This window comes from Xyrauchen texanus, chromosome 2 (genome assembly GCF_025860055.1).
Source record: "Xyrauchen texanus isolate HMW12.3.18 chromosome 2, RBS_HiC_50CHRs, whole genome shotgun sequence".
Classification (NCBI taxonomy): domain Eukaryota; kingdom Metazoa; phylum Chordata; class Actinopteri; order Cypriniformes; family Catostomidae; genus Xyrauchen; species Xyrauchen texanus.
Genome location: NC_068277.1, coordinates 6,413,680 through 6,434,914, shown reverse-complemented (window position 1 = coordinate 6,434,914; position 21,235 = coordinate 6,413,680). Strand labels below are relative to the sequence as shown.

The window sequence follows — 21,235 nt, the reverse complement described above, 5'->3', positions numbered from 1 at the left end:
CTGATTTTCTCTTTGCAGACGGCCCTGATGAAGTCCTGGACGCGAGCTTGAGTAAAATGCTCATCGTAGTATTCGATGAGTTTAGAGTAGATGGTGGGGACTGCCATGAATACATTCACCATCTGGGACTTTGAGCTGAGCAACTGCTCCCAAACCTGCAAGGAAGCAAAACTAAAAATAGATCACTTTCAAAAAAACTTTGATCAGTGCTAACCAATTGTGTTAGTGAACAACTCATTTTAAAGTTTAAATCTTAAGTATGTAATTTCTTCGACACTTGCGATACTTGAACGGAATTGCAAAAGTAAAGTTTTCAAAATAGCCTTCTGAATATGCCCCTCATCTGCTGTTGCTCAAACAGTCAGATAGTCGCAACCACAACTCACACAATTGGTTGAGTGACGTTGTTGGGGTGGTACTAAGCGAGTCTCTTAAAACTAGGGCTGGGCGATATGGCCAAAATTGTTATCACGATAATCTTTTCCATATAGTTCTATATCAATATTTATCACGATATACATTTACGCATTGCACTTTCTTTTTTTATTTCGAAGTTGACGGAAGAAAAGAAGAAAAAATTAATTCTAAACAGTCAAAATAGTCTCTACAAAACTGCACAGGGGGTCCAAAGACGGCCAAAGTCTGTGGGATCCTTTACCAATTTGACCGTGTTTTACCGTTTATCAATTGAAAATTAATGTTAAAAGATCATCTGTTTGTTCTGAGACATCAGTCCAGTATTTGTTGGAATATTTTTACATTAAAATAAAATATTTGTAATATTTCTTTAGATTCAGATACCCAAGTATGGGGCATAGAAGCCCTTGTGACTGTGGAGTGATGCTGAATGGAGGTTCAGGGGTGTCCCGAGAGAAAATTTAGATAATGTTTTTTGTTTTTTTTAAGTGAGAGACTAGTCTACCAACTAGTAATTTTGGTCTTTCCTTATCCATTCCAGACATGAACAGTTCAAAATTAGAACAGAAATCGATTTGTTTATTATTAAAGGCTCGTAACATGCCGATTAATAAAGATACATTTAGAAGGGACAAACGTTTTGGTCTAAAAGGTGCTTTGAAACCACGTTTACTCATGCGGTGCTTCATTTCTACACACATGCAGGGAAGAGGCAATGCGTGCGGAGCGGGACAGGGCAGAAATGAGGCATGTTTGGTGCTAGAGAACAATATTCAAGATTACAGCGCAGAAAGATCAGAGCTGTTGTCCACATTACTGTTGTTCTGTCGCGCTCTTCACTAGAGACGATGAGAGGGCGCAACCGTTGTCATGAAGTCTTGAAGTGCGGATGGAATCAATCCGGTGTCTGACATAACCTAATCATTAGCAAGGCAGCTAGCATTAGTAAGTTCATCCAGTCTGACCCTACGTTACCACTGGCACGTTGCGAGCGAAGCTGAGAGCGTTTTCAATTAATTCCTATGAAAGCCGAGCGTCATGCTCGCAAGATGGATTGTAGGATTGGCAGCGGTGCGGAGCGAGCTCTCTCCTAGCGCCGAACTGCTTGCGTTTTAGCAACACGTAGTAAATATCGAAAATTCCTCAAAAGATTATCGTGGATTTTCTTTAACATGATATACTGTATATCGATATTGTTTTATCGCCCAGCCCTACTTAAAACAAATACAGGACTTTTTATCTGCTACAAAAGACATCATTTACCGTTTTCGTGAAAATGAACCCATGCATGTCTTACTTATATTTGACTCAGCATATTAAGCTTTTTTAGCTTTAAAAGTATTTATTCTGCTATTTGACAAATAATCAATCAATTATGTATTATTTAAGAATGCACCAATGTAAAAATTTTAACCTATAACTGATAATAATTTTTTATGTTAACCGATGAATGATATAATGATATATATTATAAAACTGTACGGTTTTGTCCAATTTTAAACTATGTAATGGCCGATAACCGATATCACAACCAAAATCATAAATCTAAACTATTTTGTTTGTTGTAAAACTAACAAAAAAATATTATTATATTATGCATCCTTGTATTATTTCTTTTGAAAAGAAAGAAGTTCGAAGGATGTACCAATGTCGAAATTATAGCCAATACTGATAACAAATTACCAGTATCATAAATCTTCATGATTTTGGTTGTTGTAAAACAGAAATACATACAGTTGAAGTCAGACGTTTACAGACACCTTAGCCAAATACATTTAAACTCCGTTTTTTACAATTCCTGACATTTAATCATAGAAAACATTCCCTGACTTAGGTCAGTTCGGATCATGACTTAATTTCAAGAATGTGAAATGTCAGAATAAGAGTAGATTGAATTATTTATTTCAACTTTTATTTCTTTCATCACATTCCCAGTTGGTCAGAAGTTTACATACACTTTGTTAGTATTTCGTTGCATTGCCTTTAAATTGTTTAACTTGGGTCAAACTTTTTGGGTTTCCTTCCACAAGCTTCTCACAATAAGTTGTTGAATTTTGGCCCATTCCTCCAGACTGAACTGGTGTAACGGAGTCAGGGTTGTAGGCCTCCTCACTCACACATGCTTTTTCAGTTCTGCCCACAAATGTTCTTTCAGATTCTGGTCAGGGCTTTGTGATGCCACTCCAATACCTCGACTTTGTTGTCCTTAAGCCATTTTGCCACAACTTTGGAGGTATGCTTGGGGTCATTGTCCATCTGGAAGACCCATTTGCGACCGAGCTTTAACTTCCTGGCTGATGTCTTGAGATGTTGCTTCAATATATCCACATCATTTTCATTCCTTGTGATGCCATCTTTTGTGAAGTGCACCAGTCCCTTCTGCATTAAAGCACCCCCACAACATGATGCTGCCACCCCCCATGCTTCACGGTTGGGATGGTGTTCTTCGGCTTGCAAGACTCACCCTTTATCCTCCAAACATAACGATGGTCATTATGGCCAAAAAGTTAAATTTTTTGTTTCATCAGTCCAGAGGAAATTTCTCCAAAAAGTAAAATCTTTGTCCTCATGTGCACTTGCAAATTGTAGTATGGCTTTTTTATGGTGGTTTTGGAGCAGTGGCTTCTACCTTGCGGAGCAGCTTTTCAGGTTATGTCTATATAGGACTCGTTTTACTGTGGATATAGATACTCGTCCACCTGCTTCCTCCAGCATCTTCACAAGATTCTTTGCTGTTGTTCAGGGATCGATTTGCACTTTTTGCAACAAACTACAATCATCTCTAGAAGATGTTATGATGGCTGCATGGTCCCATGCCGTTTATACTTGCGTACTATTGTTTGTACAGATGAACATGGCCTGAACGTGACACGAGGTCTTGACTGGTTTCTTTTGATTTTCCCATGATGTCAAGCAAAGAGGCACTGAGTTTGAAGGTAGGCCTTAAAATACATTGAGAGGTACACCTCCAATTCAGTACACCTCCTATCAGAAGCTAATTGTCTAAAGGCGTGACATCATTTTCTGGAATTTTCCAAGCTGCTTAAAGGCACAGTTAACTTAGTTGATGTAAACTTCAGACACACTGGAATTGTGATATAGTCAATTAAAAGCAAAACAATCGGTCTGTAAACAATTGTTGGAAAAATAACTTGTGTCATGCACAAAGTAGATGTCCTAGTTTGCTAATATGAAATCTGTGGAGTGGTTAAAAAAAAAGTTTTAATGACTTCAACCTAAATGTATGTAAACTTCCGTCTTCAACTATATATATATATTAGGAATATTGTGCATCTCTAGTATTATGTCTTGAAAAGTATATAAGAAGTTAGAAGGACATTCTTCTAACGACATTGACGACATTGTTGAAATACCAGTATAAAATAAGTGTTTTTATGCGTTGTCTACATGACTTTAGTAGTTGTAAAACAAAAATATACCATTCACACTAAGTGACATACCACGCTTCGAATTAAATCAGCAATCAGAAGATGTTAATATACAGTAGAAAAGAAGGATAATTGTTTAATACTTTGAAAACCTAGCTATTGAAAAAGGGTTTAATGTTTGAATTGGGAAAAATAAGCCTTGATATTTCAAAATATCAATCCTAATTAGACGAAAAAAACAAAAATTACAAATAAAAACACTACTGATAGCCAATACCAAAAATAGTGCATCCCTTGTATTATTTGTCTTAGTGACTCTAGGAGGAGTTTGGTCGAAAGGACTGCAGGAATGTTGTTAAAATAGGAAAAAGATAGATATGTAAAGGTCAGTGTGATGCCCAGCAGAAGAGAAACACAGTTCACTATCCCAGTAGAGCTGCTATTGAGGTCAGAGTGAAGACTCGCTGTGCAGGACACACTGGGCTTTTACAGCCCTTCTTTACTGTTGATAAATGTGCTGCGTGAATCATAGTGAAGGATGGCAGAACCAATCCCCACCACACACACATCCTAGTCTGTCAGACAGAAACCGATACATTTAGACAAGCAGCATAACAGCTGATACAAACACGCAGCTGATGTAGCATTTCAAAAAAATTTATGATATTAGTTGCAGATCAGGGGCCGGTTGCATAAAACTGTTTTAGACTAGTCTTACTAGTTAGTCGTCTAATATGTTGGTCTTAATTTTTTCAGTCAGTTGCATAAAAACTTGGATCAGTCTAATTAAAGACCAAAATGTAAGACAGCACACCTCAGGCTAACTTTTGTTTACATTCCATTTTGCCATTGAAAATAACTGTCAGCTGGGCCAGTGGGGGCTGAAAGGGGCTTGAGTTGAGACTTGATTGAAGACTTTGACAAAATGTTGTGTTTTTAATTATTTGGGTTCAATCACTAAATGTGTTCATTAAAATACATTTTGAAGCACTGTAGTCCTCTAATAAGCAAATATTCTCAGCGAATAAAAAATGTATTGAGCGTCCACTGTCGGCCATTTTTTTAAGCTGTTCAGTGTCTTATTCTTCCCACAATGCAATGCAAATTAGACTGTCTTACTAAAGACAACTGTGAGCTTGTTTAATGCAACAGGCTTTCTATGGCGTCTTTAGCTAGGCAAACTAATTGTTAGATGTAGTCTTAAGTTAATGGCAATGTTTATGCAACCGACCAAGATCTTGTTGCATGCATATGATTATATTTATAATATTTAAGACATAACCCCCCTTCATATTTCATTATTTCACACACACACACACACACACACACACACACGAGTTTGGTTTTAGTGGGTGTGTTTACACATGCACACCAATAAGCTGATAACTACCAAAAATCAGCTTATTCAAAAATCTGACAGCGCAAGAAATTCGTGTTTACATGACATCTGAGATCATCAGATCATCTGTCTTTGGTGTCAAAACGTCAAAAAGTATAGTGGTAAAGGTCTTTACATGCAACTTGAAATTAGGGTGGCGTAGTGGGCTAAAGCACATAACTGGTAATCAGAAGGTTGCTGGTTCAATCCCCACAGCCACCACCATTGTGTTCTTGAGTAAGGCACTTAACTCCAGGTTGCTCCGGGGAGATTGTCCCTGTAATAAGTGCACTGTAAGTCGCTTTGTATAAAAGCGTAGGCCAAATGCAATGGTCAAAATCCTATGCTGATAATTTTTTGCAATCATCTACAAAGTATTACAATACAAAAACTTTAAATTGTACATTGTCTTATTTCATCAACAGATCATCGGGGATCGCTTGTCCGTATTCATTGATTGCGAAACCATCTGAAGCCTCTGGAAACACTCCGCATGCTTTTCACTTTGAAGCCCCCAGCACACGCAGATGATACATTTATAAAATTAAATCATAGTCCTTTAAACTCGACTGATCACATTAAGGTCATATCGCTATTCTGGTCTTTACGTCTCCAAATTTAAGACTTCTTTAAATGATAACGAAGACTTTTGTTATCCTATTTAAGACATTTTAAGACTTTTTAAAGACCCGCGGGAACCCTATTTTAGTCATAAGGCCAATCCTTAAAATCGTACCAAAATACTTCTAAAATCTTCAAAATGTAGATTAGATCCTTTATTTTATTTATTTTAGCAAGTACAACAACATTTTGAGTAACACAACCCTAAACACAGCTCTAAGTCAAAGACAAACATCACAAATATAAAATGGTAAAACAAGATAATATATAAAATAGAGTAGCAGGATAAAGTAATGAAAAGTAAATGATTACATCTTATCACGTGGCTTGTTGAGCACGTTACCGTGGAGACATAGCACGTGTGGAGGCTTCACGCAAGTTTTTTACAGCATCCACGCACAACTCACCCCACTTAGAGCGAACCACAATATAGCGACCACGAGGAGGTTACCCCATGTGACTCTACCCTCCCTAGCAACCAGGCCAATTTGGTTGCTTAGGAGACCTGGCTGGAGTCACTCAGCACGCCCTGGATTCAAACTCACAACTCCAGGGGTGGAATATTTTGTATTGGCCGTCATTTCCAATCATGCTGTAATTTTGCCAAATTATGCAAAACGTGTAACAATTTTATTTAATTGCGTGTATTAAGGATACATAAAATGTTAGCTATGAAATTAGCCTTAGCATGACAAATGAGTTGGCCATTTTATTTACATTTCTATTTATTTAAATCATAATTCTATTAAAACTTAATACAGAATTTGAGATGTGGTGAAAATGACACTATGGTGGGAATTTTCATGACTTTCAGGAAAAAGGACAAATAACATAAATCTCCTGTGATTTGCGTACATACAATGTTGTACATTGTTAGTAGACAAATGTTAAAAATTATGGGGGTGCGATACTTTACTTCTATTTGGAGAATATCTATAAAATACATACCAACATATATGTAGTAAACACCCGCCATACCCCATTCTTAAGCCTATATGATGGATAGCATTTACATCCCATCATTAATAATGGTACGTTCTCTGACTGCAGGCTGTCTAATGTATTCATACCGCAATAAATTCATCTATATGCGTGTTTTGCTCCCACCACAACTGAGCTGAGCACTCATCACTCAAACAACTCAAAGCCCAAGTAATGGTTGCTCAAGTATCGATTTTTCAGCTTCATTAAAAATGACTGAACTGCATGTTGTAAATAATAAAACCCTTGCGGTGTAGAAAGCGTTTGATCTAACGAAGAAGCCGTTTGTGTTTTAACGTGCACGTTCAAGGTCATATCTGCCGAAAAACTAAGAATGGAACTTTCTTGTTGTCTTGAATGTCTTGTTTCCCCCCACTGCGTCCTCTCCAGACCTTTCTTGTCAATCACATCCTTGACTCCCATTAAATTCTCCTGGACCTTATAGCCCTTCTGCTCGCTCACCAGCTCCCATGAGCCCCCTCCCTTTACAAAGCACGGTATCATTCCTCAATGTCATGGCACGCATTGATCTGCTTCTAAAGCCCTTACCGAGAGTTGGCATGGCCAGATACAAAGCTACACGGGGCAATCCATCTTGCAAACTCCACGCTTGCTGTGACAGCCCGTGCTCTCTTTTACACACACACACACTGGTTGAGCCAGTGCCTGTCAGTTCCTCAGCCCCGGTATTGAAGCCTAGAGCACTGGCACGCAGCAACATGGCTACAATTAGCGCATCCTTTTGACAAGTACCCGATAAGGGTGATCGCCACTCTCCTCTACTCGCTATACACAACTTCATTGTGCAGGTCTCAGGACTTCCACCCAAGGGGAGGCAGGTAGACGGCCAGAGTCAATGATGCTTGCAGCATCATTCCTGGAAACTCATTTAATTGCTTTACGAAAGTTCCACGGATTGTACAATGGAACAAATAAAAGGATTTGATCTTTTGATCAGGAATATTACATTTTTTTTTACAACTTAATATCTATGTACTACGTACGTGGCATGCTGATGATTACAACAGACAAAAATGTTGACTACTTACTCAGTATGATGCAAGCATCATTGACTCAGTGTATAATAATAATCTAAAATATTCTTTGATAAAAATATATTTTTAACAAAGCAGCCTTCTGAGTCATATTGGTGCAAAATCGGTGAACAGTCCATTATAAGCTATAACTATGTCGGCTACCATATCGGTAATCAGTGAATTTCCCCCTATAAAATCGATATCAGTCTCAAAAATCCCATATCGGTCGGGCTCTAGTTTAAAGGCAGAAATGTACATTTACACTTTTTTTATGTCATGCAACAATTGGATTGCTATCCATTTACACATGGTCACTCAAATTTGTCTCCAAGAGACCAAAATAAATGAATGGGAAACGCATTTATAATGAAAGTCTATGGGGCCATCTACTCTCTTTGTGTTTCTATGAAGTTCCCCTCAAAAATAGTAAATAGTAGGCTGCATTCAGGCTGATCAGGTGCAGAACTATGGAGGACAAAACATGCAAAAATAATAAATAAATAAATAAAATATAATAATAAGAAAATAAAGGAATAAATGTCTTGATAAAACAAATATAATTCGTTTTTAATGAAATTTATTCCTGAATTTATTTTTGTATGACTTTTTTTTTGTTATTTATTATATTCTCTTTTTATTTTTATTCTTTAAAACTTTTTTATTCTTTCATTTGTTTTTGTTTTATTATTATTTATTTATGCAATCATTTATTTTTCCATTTTTTTATTCCCACATTTATTTATTCCTATATTTAAATATCCCCACATTTATTTATTTTTGTATTTATTCTTACATTTCTGTCTCTTGTATGATAATGATGTGGGCATGTCCTGCTCACCATTGACTTATTGTATATTGAAGCGTGTGCTCGATTACTCTTGACTTGTTTTGATGTGACGTTAGGTCATATATCGTGTTAGTGGGGCTAAAAACATAAGAGCTTAAGTCAATCCAAGATGTATTGGTTATACTACAATCACAAAATAAATGGGGAACTGTTTCTTCAACAAAACCACAAAATGAGCAAGTTTCATAAATGATATGATTTAACCTTATTCTTTTTTTCTGTGTATATAACTTCATATTTTGATGTCTGCAAATCCATAATATTGATTTCTGTTGTTATGATTGTTCATTGTAAAAGATACAACCATGATCGTTTATGTATACATACATCTGCAATAAAAAAATATATATTGTTTTTAAATATAGTTGACGCTTCACATATATCTAGAGAGTTGCGTAACTTGCGAATGAAGTCGATAATCACGCATCAAATGACTGTTTCATTTAGAGTAGAGGTGCTTATTGATGTTTTAGGAGAGCTGTATGCCGGTATGAATGTCGTAGCACATCCTGGATTGTTAAACTCTCTGCAAAATGTTTCCTGCATATTCAAAATCTGTGCGAGTCAGCGGGTGCTAAGGTGGGACGTCCATCTGCTTCCGATAAGTACTATTGAGCTCTCGACCAATGATGCACTGGAGCTCCGCAAGGACCGCCTCCCTCATTTACATGTAGCACACAGAAAAGTAAAAATAAATACATGTATAAATAAATAAATAAATAAATATATATGGGAATATATAAATATGGAAATAAATATATGTGGGAATAAATAAATTAACACATAAATACAAAAATATGCAAAATAAATGAATAAATAAATAAAAGTTAAAAAGAATAAAAATAAAGTTAAAAATAAATATAGAAAATAATAAAGGAATAAAGTCATACAATAATAAATTCAGGAATACATTAAATTAAAAACTAATTATATTTGTTTTATCAAGACATTTATTCCTTTATTTTTTATTTTTTATTATTTATGCAGGTTTGGGCCTCCATAAAGAACAAGCAATAAAATTGAACAAAAACGGTCCTGAAAAAGTATATGAAAGTGCATATTTAATTTTTTAAATAATTTATTATTATAATCAAATTTTAACTAAAATATAAAAATCCTACATTCTATCAATTCATATTCGATCAAGAAATTGTATATATAATTAAGCTATGAGCTATCAATGTTTAAAATAATGTGTACAATTTACAAGTAATAACACTGAGTTTACATTCATATACATTACAAGTGCTAAAAAGGTTACTGTCACTTTAAGAGATTAATGTGCTATTTATGATTTAAATGAATACGATTTTTTTATTTGAAAGAACAGAAAGGATATTAGACACATTATTCAAGGAATGTGGAGTGCAGGATCTCCACATATAGAAAAGTATATATGGAGTACAGACAAATAAAGCGCAGTAGGTGTAAAAATCAAGCGATATGATTTATGATCACATGGAGAGAAAACAATGAAGTCAATTCGAAATGTTGAGTTCTGCATTGATATGGTTCGTAATTGTTTTTGGTACGCGATATATTGAAATTCGATATATTGTCCCATCCCTATATCCACAGCTGTAGTTCAACACATCAACTATAGACTAACGTTCGACAACCACAAAGTGTCCAAATATGATATAATAACTTTTAATGCAATGACATACAATACATCCATTTTTAAGTGTCACTCATTTCCCAATACTCTTTGGGGCGACTGAGCTGTTGTAATGATGTGTGGGTGGACTGTACCTTCTGAGCACTGAACTCTGGCAGCATAATACAGGTGGCACCAACCCAGAGTGGGCACATCAGCTTGTTTACGATGCCATGCACATGATGCAGGGGCAGCGTGTGCAGGATGACATCATCTCTACTCCATGCCCACTCTGACACCAAACCATGAACCTACAAGAGGCGAAAAGACAGATGTTTAATTTTTGATGCTGTTCAGTGTTTTTATGATTTCCAGGGTCCACGCGTTTAAAGCGTGATAGAATCAATGGAAAGCCAGAAACGGGCCAATGTCATTGTGCTCAAAACCTTCAAATCGCCAAAGTGATTTATTATGACCTGTTTGAGTTTAAGTGGACTGAATGTTTCACACAAGCAGTTCTTCGGTTTTCATTGTGTTCTGAATTTCATTATTTACCACGTGCAGTTGGGATGATGCACGCGCTTACAATCACGTCAACCTGAATTAGGTTGAAACAGACGCACTAAACCAAAATACTATGTAGACTGGAATGGGTAACTGTGGACAATTCTGTCTGTCATACATTTAATATTGAATTAATCTGTTCATTCATTTAGATTTTGATCATTCACATTTTAAACATACTTCACACAATCATCCCTCACGCACATACAACCAAAACATTCCAGATCACCAAAATAGCAAACAAAAAAAGGACTTGACAAAATTGCACGGATGCTCCCATAATATACAACAAGGTTCCCAAGTGGGGATTCACAAACCCCTGGAGATTGATGATGTTTTACGAGATTTATGAAAGAAATATGCAGATCTGAAATGTAGGTGGCGCTCTAATGCATTTTAGCCCTCACAGATTTTCTCGTCCATAGACATTCAGGCTAATTTTCAGTTCATGCACCACCCTCATTGTTTCATATATCTCGGCCTCTGAGTGGACTACAAGCTCAATCTAGGTGTCATTAGAAAGCTGAGATGATATATAACATTTTATCATCAATAGTCGAAAACATATTTTTCTGATCATTTGTTTTGCATGCTCTTCCTTCTGGATGGCATATTTTGTTCTGGATATCTCAAATATAGCACTGGATTATTCAGCCAAGCAAGCTCACAGACAAATAAAAATGGCTCATTTCTTAGGAAACTTCGATATTTCACTTTGTGATTCTTTTGAAAATCTTTCGAACTGAAGGATTAGGACAACAAAATTACCTGTAGAGTCACAGTATTTGAAATATGACTTGTCCATTTAGGTGCTTTGTGAAGGACTTTTATTTTCATAAAAATATTTATATCCCATTACCTCTAGGGGGCACTAATTTTGAACGTGAATGTTTTGAGGCCTTATTTTGTTATTTTAAGTAACATATATTCAGAAGTGATGATTATCTCTGAAACGTTCAGATTCTAAGCTTTCAAATGATACCTCATGTGCCTGACTAATGTACACAGAGATCTTTAATGTTTTAAGCATAAACCTTTTTCATGATTTAGTGGCCCCTATGACTCTACGGGTCCATAGAATTTAAGGGGTTAAGCATTCTGTACATTTATGTTGTTGTATTGTACTTAATTTTAAAGTTCATTCATTTAATTAAATTTGTAGCTACACAGTTAACCTTACCCCTAATCAAACCCCAACCCCTAAGCCTACCCATACCTCAACTCCAGTAGTAGCAAATGTGAAACCTTTGAGAATTTTGCAGAACAACATCTAGTTGCAAAATAAATACATTTTATTGTATTTTAATATTACTACACTATAGTTAAAGACACCCAATATAAAGTAGGACCGAACAATCGGGGCTTGACTGTGCAAAACCACAATGCTACGGTGGTTACTAGGGCGTTGCTATGCTAAAAGGGTGGCGAAGTTGTTCGCAATTTTTTTTTAGGTTTAATCACTTAGCCTCCAGACACCTAACATTTTTAGAACAGTTAACAGTTTTTACAAATGGTAAAAACTACACGTAACAGTAGCTACTGTGAGCTGCATCACAACAACAGTTTTGGTGGGAAAAATTGTATATTAAGTTTCACAGCTTGCTTAAGTCACACAATAGTCACCTCAAAGCAAACTGTGATTAAAAAGCAAGATTTTCCCTTAGACTGCCATTGTTTTCTGAAGACATGTTACATGCCTATTTTTAGTTGAAATGTCTCTCTATATACCCCAACATAACACTTTTACCATCTTATAAAAAATATATGGAATTAGCTATTAGCGATAACAACATGCAAAGATGTAGAAAGGTTTGGGATGGGAATTCACAAGACAAAAGAGCATGTGTGCATGTGTGTGTGTGTGTGTGTGTGTGTGTGTGTGTAACAGTGGTGAATTGTGAGGTTGACCAACAGCAGCTCCGTCCACCCAATGAGGAACACACAAGCTTGAGCTTGACAGAAGAAGCCCCCCTTAATTGAGAGTGATCTAATTTTCCACCCTATTGGAAATGCAGGTCAATTTAGGTTGGGGAAAGAACTGCAGTGCCTTGAGTGCAGCATAATATTAAATAGTCTGAGCGATTATTCAGAGAGTTCAAGTGGAACAAAAGTAAAAGAACACAGTGACAGTTCCCATCATGCATCACACTGCTAATATTAATCACACAGTATTACACTAAATAGTGCACAACTACAGCAACCTCATGAAACAATAGCTTGAAATATCAAAGTGAGCCAAACATCTGATGTTCTCATCAAATGTGTCAATCGATCGTGAACTTAGCTTTGAACAGCAAGTCAAAAAACATGCCTGTTAATACTGTTCGATGATTTCTGTCAATCAATTTGAGCCACATTCTGCTTTAAATAATTAAAATTAATCAGCAGTTACAGAAATACTCAAACCAGCCTGTCTGGCACCAACAATCATCCATGTGATTATCTTATCAGCCAATCCCGTGGCAGCAGTGCAGTGCATAAAATCATGCAGATACGGGTCAGGAGCTTCTGTTAATGTTCACATCAACCATCGGAATGTGTAACCCATAGACTGTAAAAAAAGATGGACGACGCCCCTTCGCTCTTTTCCATTGGTGAGAACTGAAGCCGCCAGTGTCCCGATATGGCGCTGACATCTTGGGACTTGAGTCTGCGCAGTTGCGATTTCGGGACCAGACCTGCGCAGTAGTGAGCAGGAAGTAAAGCCGCGAAATCAAGGCCCCGCCCTCACTCGCGTGAATCAATTGCAAGCACACGCCCTGCACTTTTGACTTCTGACTTATGACGGTGTGAAATAATGAATTATAGAAATTTAGATATTCACATTTAAAGCTCCAATCTCCTCAGTCCTCCGAAGATCCCGAAAAAAGTCAGTTGGTGCTTCAGTGACTACTTCAGCTCAGAGAACCTGTCAATCACAGCTGTCAATCATGACGTCACAGCACTGTTTTTATAGCATCAAATAACTAAAAACAAACTTATTTTGAAAACAAACACTTGAAATGACATCAACGTGATAGAAACGACAGTAAATGACAGAAACTATCTTTGGAAAAAAGATACGTGAAGTGTAATTTAATTGTTTAGTTGGTCTCACGTTCCGTTGAATTAACATGGGGAGGCGGGGTTTATGACCTATACTAGGACCAGTCACCGGGGGGCGATCGAGATGTTTTGGCTTCACTTTTAACTCTTTCCCCGCCAAACACGGAATTTTCCGTGTTTTATGAAAAAACGCTTTGCGCATGTTTTGAAAGAGTACGCAACTCTTTGATCAAAGAAACAGACTGCGATCGTCTCAAACATGAAGAAGTGGAGTATTGAGAAGCTCAAAATATCAGACATAAACATGCCTTTTTATCAGCTTTTTGTCTGAAATGTTGTTTTTTGACAAAACCGACCTCTGTTCAAGTCGCAATAAAAAAAAAGAACAAATGAAGATAAAATAAAATCGTTTTTTTTGCCTAAAAGCAGAGGCTCAGATCTTTATTGTGACATATAGCATCTTCATATATTCATGGAAGATAATATTCTGCGGGCCATTAAAATTTAGCGAAAATCGTCAAAAACCCTGGCGGTGGCTGGCAACTTTTTTTTAAAAACGCTGGCGGGGAAAGAGTTAAGGGCTTGTGCGGCACACTTGGTGTAAACAGTGATTTGTACCGTGGTATGATTATTGGTGCCAGATGTGCTGGTTTGAGTATTTCTGGGATTTTCACACACAAGTTTCTAGAATTTACTCTGAATGGCGCCAAAAACAAAAAACATCCAGTGATCGGCAGTTCTGTGGACAGAAACACCTTGTTCATGTGAAACTTCAACAGAGAATGACCAGACTGGTTTGAACTGACAAAGTCTACGGTAACGTAGTGAGCAGATTATAATCTCAGAATGCTATTCTGACATGCGGGTTGGCGCTGTTTTTGCGGCACAAGGGGACCTACGCTATATTAGGCAGCTAGTTTTAATGTTGTGGCTGATCGGGGTATGTACGAACCAAAAATCACTGGTTTACAAATCTGCATCTATTTGAGAACATGTACTTGCATGCAGCATAAACATTCATTCACCATGGCCTGCAAGCTGCTGTGGGTGTGTAGCACTCCCTTCGGTCTGCCTGTGGTTCCGCTGGTGTAGATCAGCATGGCTGGCCTCTCCGCCCAGTCTGAGATGCTCTCACCAGGAAACGCCTGCATGTCCTCTGACTGCAGAGGGTCTAGGATTGACATGTTGGAAAGCTCCAGGCAGGGCAGCCCGAGTTTCTGGGCCAACGGCTCAAGGGTGCCCGTGAAAGGCTGTCCGGCCACCAGTAGTGAGCTCTGGGAGTCTGCAATGACATATTCCAGCTCACTCAGAGGATGTTTCCTGTACAGGGGCACAGCGACGGCGCCACACATCCAGGACGCCCACTGGGCCACAGTGTAGGATGAGTCATTGTTGCACAAGAACGAGATGCGCTTGCCCTGCAGGTCTCCTGATGGACAAGCGAGCAATTTGGTAATGCGTCCTGCCAGGCTTATGCTGTTTTTGTAGAGCGAGTGGTAGGTGTGGCTCCCACTGTGATCGGTGATGGCAACATTGTCTCCATATGCAGGAGCTTTAGAGAAAACCGGTGCCACCTTCCCTCCAGCTACAGTGATTTTGAGGCTGGATGATGCATGTGCTCGCTGTTCAACATTTCTCAGGAGCCACTTCAGGGGTCTTCTGCTTTCCCTACAGTGAGACCGTCCTGAAGACCAGAAAGTGTGTAAGGACAGCATGACGAGAGATCGCACAGGAGGAGCCCACAAACTTTATCATGTGATCGTCAGTCTTAACAAGAGGGGGAAAAAATATAGAAAAAAATATGAATATACAGTACATATAAAGTAACTAAAAACAAAAACAGACATTAAATATAAAATTTAATTAAGCATATTAAGAGGGGCTATGCTTACTCTGCAGTATATACTGTATACTGTCTTGCCTACAATAACTAAGCTTGGAATAACATACTTCCATATTATTGCTATTTCTACCTTATTGAATATCTATACATACAATAAATAGACAGACAGAAATAAATAGACAAACAGACAGATATGTAGACAGACAGATGGACACACAGACAGACGGTTTTTGTTTATATCTCATCATAAATTGATTCAAAATCCATCATAAAACAAAGGCAATCCAATTAAACACAAAATACAGTTTTAAATGATAATGTTATTTATTGAAGCAAAAATGTTTTCCAATACCAACGGTGTGAAAAAGTATTTGCCCCTTAGTCACTAAATCCCCAAATCTATGAAACTGCATTCATAATGGGGTACAGCTGGACTAGACACGCCCACTCCTGATTACTGCCAGCCCTGTTCAATCAAATCAACACATAAATATAACTTTTTCAGCAGCATGAAGTTGGCCAAAGGGTCTCATCAGTAGCACACTATGCCAAGGTTGAAAGAAATTCCAGAAATTATGAGGAAAAAGGTGATTGAAATACATCAGTCTGGGAAGGGTTACAAAACTATTTCAAAGACTCTGGGACTCCAAAGAACCACAGTGAGAGCCATTATCTCCAAATGGGGAAAACAGTAGTGAACCTTCCCAGAAGTGGCCACCGACCTTCCATAATTCCTCTATGAGCACAGCACCGATTCATCCAGGAAGTCACAAAAAAGCCAAGGACAACATCCAAGGAACTGCAGGCTGCTCTCGCATCAATAAAGGTCAATGTTCATGACTCCACTATCAGAAAGACACTGGCCAAAAATGCCATCCATGGAAGAGTGGCGAGGCGAAAACCACTCCTAACCCAGAAGAACATTAAGCCAAAACACACATTGATGATCCTCAAAGATGAGTTGAAAGTGGAACTGTTTGGAAGACAGGTGTCCCGTTACATCTGGTGCAAATCAAACACAGAATTCCACAAAAAGAACATCATACCTACGGTCAAGCATGTTGGAGGCCGTGTGATGGTGTGGGGATCCTTTGCTGCTTCAGGGCGACTTGCAATAATTGAATGAAACAAGAATTCTGCTCTCTACCGGAAAATCCTAAAGGAGAACGTCCGGTCATCGGTCCATGAGTTGAAGCTCATGCACAACTGGATTATGCAGCAAGACAACGATCCAAAGCACAGGTGTAACTCCACCTCTGAATGACTCAAAAGAAGCTAAATTAAAGTTTTGGAGTGGCCTAGTCAAAGTCCTGACTTGAACCCGATTGAAATGCTGTGGCAGGACCTTAAACATGTGGCTGAACTAAATCAGTTCTGTAAAGAAGAGGGGTCAAAATTCCACCACAGCGTTGTGAAAGACTGATCTCCATTGATCAGAAGTGTTTGGTTGCAGTTGATGCTGTAAAAGGTGGCACAACAAGCTATTCAGTTTTAGGGGACAGTTAGTTTTATAGGTGTTGGAAAAACTTTTGCTTCAATAAAAATGATTTTGTAATGAGGTAAAAGGGAAAGGAGGAGGTGAGAACCTGCTTTACAATATAAATAATATTTTAATAACCAAAAAGACGAACACACACACACACACACACAGGTGTCGGACAGCTGCCCGTAACTCTCTCTCTGTCGCACTGCCATCTCCAGTCGGCCTTATCCCTCTCGGGCTTCATCAGCCTAATTAGGTGCTGGGTGTGCAGATTCACGACCCGGCCCCGCCCTCCACCCTGCCACATATATGTATGTGTGTATATATATATATATATATATATATATATATATATATATATATATATATATATATATATATATCTATATGAAAACTGTATTTTGTGTTTACTCAGATTGCCTTTGTTCTGTTATATCTCGTCTGAAGATCTAAAACAACGTATTATGAAAAATAAATAATAAAAAAAGAAATCTGAATTTGGGCAAATACTTTTCCACAGCACTGGAGACAGACAGACATAAAGAAAGACAGATATATACATAGATAGATATATAGCAAAAGAATGATAGATAGACTGTTATATAGAACGATAGACAGGCAGGCAGACATACAAATAGCAAGACAGACAGATAAATAGATAGAGAGACAGACGGATAAATAAATAGACATACAGACAGAAAGATACATCGACAGACAGGAGGTGCATACACTAGCTAGATACAATGATAGATAGAACGATAGATAGCTAGAAAGGAAGACAGAGAGATACATATATATATATATATATATAAAGCAAGAGAATGATAGACCGACTGACCGACAGAGAGACAGACAAACAGATAAATAGCTAGACAGGGATTCAGTTCTGTGGAGAGATATGCCATGTTGAGAGAGGTCAGAAGAGAATGGCCAGACTAGTTTGAACTGATAAAGTCTACGGTAACTCAGATAACCACTCTGTACAATTGTGGGGAGAAGAATATCATCTCTAAGATGCGGGTTGGTGCGGTTTTGTCGGCACGAGGGGAACTAAAAAATATTAGGCAGGTGGTTTTAATGTTGTGGCTGATCAGTGTATGTAGACAGACAGACAGACAGATAAATAGTCAGACAGACAGATAGGTAAATAGATAACTAGTCAGACAGATGGAAAGATTAATAGACAGACAGACAGTATACGTAGATAGACAGACAGATAGATAGATAGATAGATAGATAAATATTCAGACAGACAGATTATACTGCAAAAACAGTTAAAGTATTATGCTGATATGCTATTCCAAACACAGGCAGACATTACTTACTACAAATTGCAATATATATATATATATATATATATATATATATATATATAATCTAATGGCAAGGATATGAACTTTAAGACATTCTATAGATAAAACTAACACCAAGTGACACAAAATAAGTGTCTAAAACGTTTAGCTTAATAATAATAATAATAATAATAATAAACCATATTTATATAGCACTTTGTACTTAGTAATAATAACATTGAACTTAAAACAGTATTTACTAACTCCTTTACAGGGATACTATATGTACATAAATATAGACAGACCCCAAGCCCCTCCAAAAAAACATCCATATCATTGATTTCTCAAGATTTTAAGATTGGTTTTAAAGTGTGGTTTTGCTTTTTCCAGACAGCAACAATGTTTTACTGTAGACAACTCATTGATAAGTCACCTTTCTGAAAAGTGCATGGCTTTGTGATGAAACACAGACTCAAGAGGTAACCTACATTAAAATAAACTAAATTGAAAATAATACATTAATCCCAATATTGCACGTGTTATTTTTTCACACATACAGCATTTAGGTATAAAGAATATAAATGAACAGTCAAGCAAACAGAACATAAGGGATCATAAACATGTTTAAAGCGTGTTATCTCGCACTCTTGCGTTCTGAACTCACTCCGCTTTGGGCAGGTCATTTAAAATCATTCTATTGTTGCTAAGCAACTCTACACATTCAAATGACAACTAAAACATCAGTCTTCCTCAAACATTTGCAGAATAATGAACGGCCTACCTACTGTACAGTACTGTGATGCCGGAGACGGTGCGCCGTGTAATATTCCGTGTGGAAACCGAGGCGGAGCGGAACCTTTATTTACTGCACTCTTCACGCGGGACGTCTTCCCTGCTGTGTTATCGCAGTGGTTTGCATTTTGGAAGATTCTCATATATTATACAGCTGATTTGACTTTTAATGTACATGCGCTTATTCACTTGAGGATTACATATACTCAATATAACTAAAATATTAACATTGCTTCCATAAATACATTTTGGGCCTGAATCATTTTAGGCATTCAGCTATGCTGGGAATGAAAAGAATGAGTAGGCTATAATAAAACATAACAATGGCATTTGAGGACACTACAAGTCAAAAATTCGAACACACCACTGAATTTTTGTCTCTCACGATCTTAAAGGCATAGTTCGCCCAAAAAAAATGCAAATGATGTCATCATTTACTCACCCTCATGTTCTTCCAAACCCAAAATACCTTCTTGGTTCCATGGAGTGCAAAAGGAGATGTTAGGCAGAATGAAACAAACAAACAAAACAAAAAAATGCAATGAAAGTGAAAATGTTGACTGATATATACATTCTGCCAGGGGCTAAATTGGGGCGTAACAGTCCAATTTAAACCAAATTAACCCCAACATACTGCCTAACATCTCCTTTTGTGTTCACTAGTTTGGAATGTACCTACATTTGTGTAAATTATGACTAAATTGTCATATTGTGAGTGAATTATTCCTTCAAAAACGCTTTGACCTAAATGCTAGGAATACATTTTGTAGACAAATATAAATAGTGTCTACATATAAATTTCTTTACAAAAACTGTTATTACAGTAATGGACAAGTTGGGTCAGATATTGAAGGACAAATCTTCAATACTAGCTCAGGACGGGCCTCATGATGATGGTTTAGAGAGTATGCAGATCTGTCTAGTCTAGACAAAGGATGCTACTTTGTAGAAGCTAAGATTGATTTAATTTGTTTAATGTAACATGTTTAACATGGTCACTACATAATTCCAATACTTCAATTTGTGTTATTTAATAGTTTTGATGACTTTACTAGTATTCTTAAATGAGTAGATATGTAAACATTTTGAATGGTAGTGTTTTTAAAAATAGCTGAAAATGTCATAGACAGAGAGACAGATGAGCTGAAGTTGGTTGGGACTGGGTATATATTGTGCCATCACACTGTTCTCACCCAAGCTTTATCATGCCAACTGGTTTTGGCATCAGCTCAGATCATGGGCGCACTTAGCCACCAGCTGGCAGTCGTGGGCTTCAAATAAGAATTGTTCCGATATGGCACTCATTCAAAAAGTTCCCGCTTCCCCAAACCCCTTCGTGGCAAGCAGGGATGGCATGTTCCTGCAAACTGGAAGCTTTGTCTGAAAAACTCCCCTCCAGTTTGAGAAATAGTATCGTCAGCGAACGATTCATTCACACCCAGAGAAAGAGCTTGATGTGAGGATACCCTTCTGGAGGCTGAAATGAATCATGGATTCTCAACATATTGTGTGGTATGTGATGCAAATATTTTGATGCAACTCCAAGTGGATGTCCTTCTTGTATTGTGAGGAACATTGGCGATCAAACATGATTTTCTTTTCGCTGTTATCAGGCTTGAAACCTTGGAGCATTGTTCTTGGCACAAATTTCAAATTCCAGGTGCTCTTCAAAGATATCTGATCAGAGCGATGGGCGAAAGGTTATTGAAGAGCAGAAGGCAAATTACATTTGATGCGCTGCCCCAATGGCTGTACGCCAACCTGGTATCTTCACAGTCACGATGTTGGCAGGTAATATGTCCGGCAGTGGGCGCCAGCTTCCCCTTTGTTTGGCACAGGATTCGATGAAAACTGAGGGAGAAACGGGAAGCCCCCTCTTTTCCGAAGGATTCTGAGATTGAGCAGGGAATGGAAATCAAGGGGTGTTCCAAAAACATGTGTCAGGTTGG

General features: G+C 37.6%; 1 protein-coding gene across 2 annotated transcripts in view; it reads right to left on the bottom strand.

Moving 5' to 3' along the window:
- Positions 1 to 19,315, bottom strand: part of acsf3 (acyl-CoA synthetase family member 3) — a 66,216-nt gene extending 46,901 nt beyond the window's left edge. Inside the window, exons 1-4 of one of the 2 annotated variants that reach the window (XM_052092377.1) lie at positions 19,276 to 19,315; positions 14,902 to 15,643; positions 10,423 to 10,578; positions 1 to 155 (exon numbers count right to left, since the gene is read on the bottom strand). In XM_052092377.1, the coding sequence (XP_051948337.1) occupies positions 1 to 155; positions 10,423 to 10,578; positions 14,902 to 15,591 (1,001 nt within the window). In that variant the 5' untranslated portion in view covers positions 15,592 to 15,643; positions 19,276 to 19,315. The remainder of the gene's footprint in view (positions 156 to 10,422; positions 10,579 to 14,901; positions 15,644 to 19,275) is intronic. The other variant, XM_052092385.1, reaches the window with a different exon arrangement.
- Between the last annotated feature and the right edge of the window lie 1,920 nt (positions 19,316 to 21,235).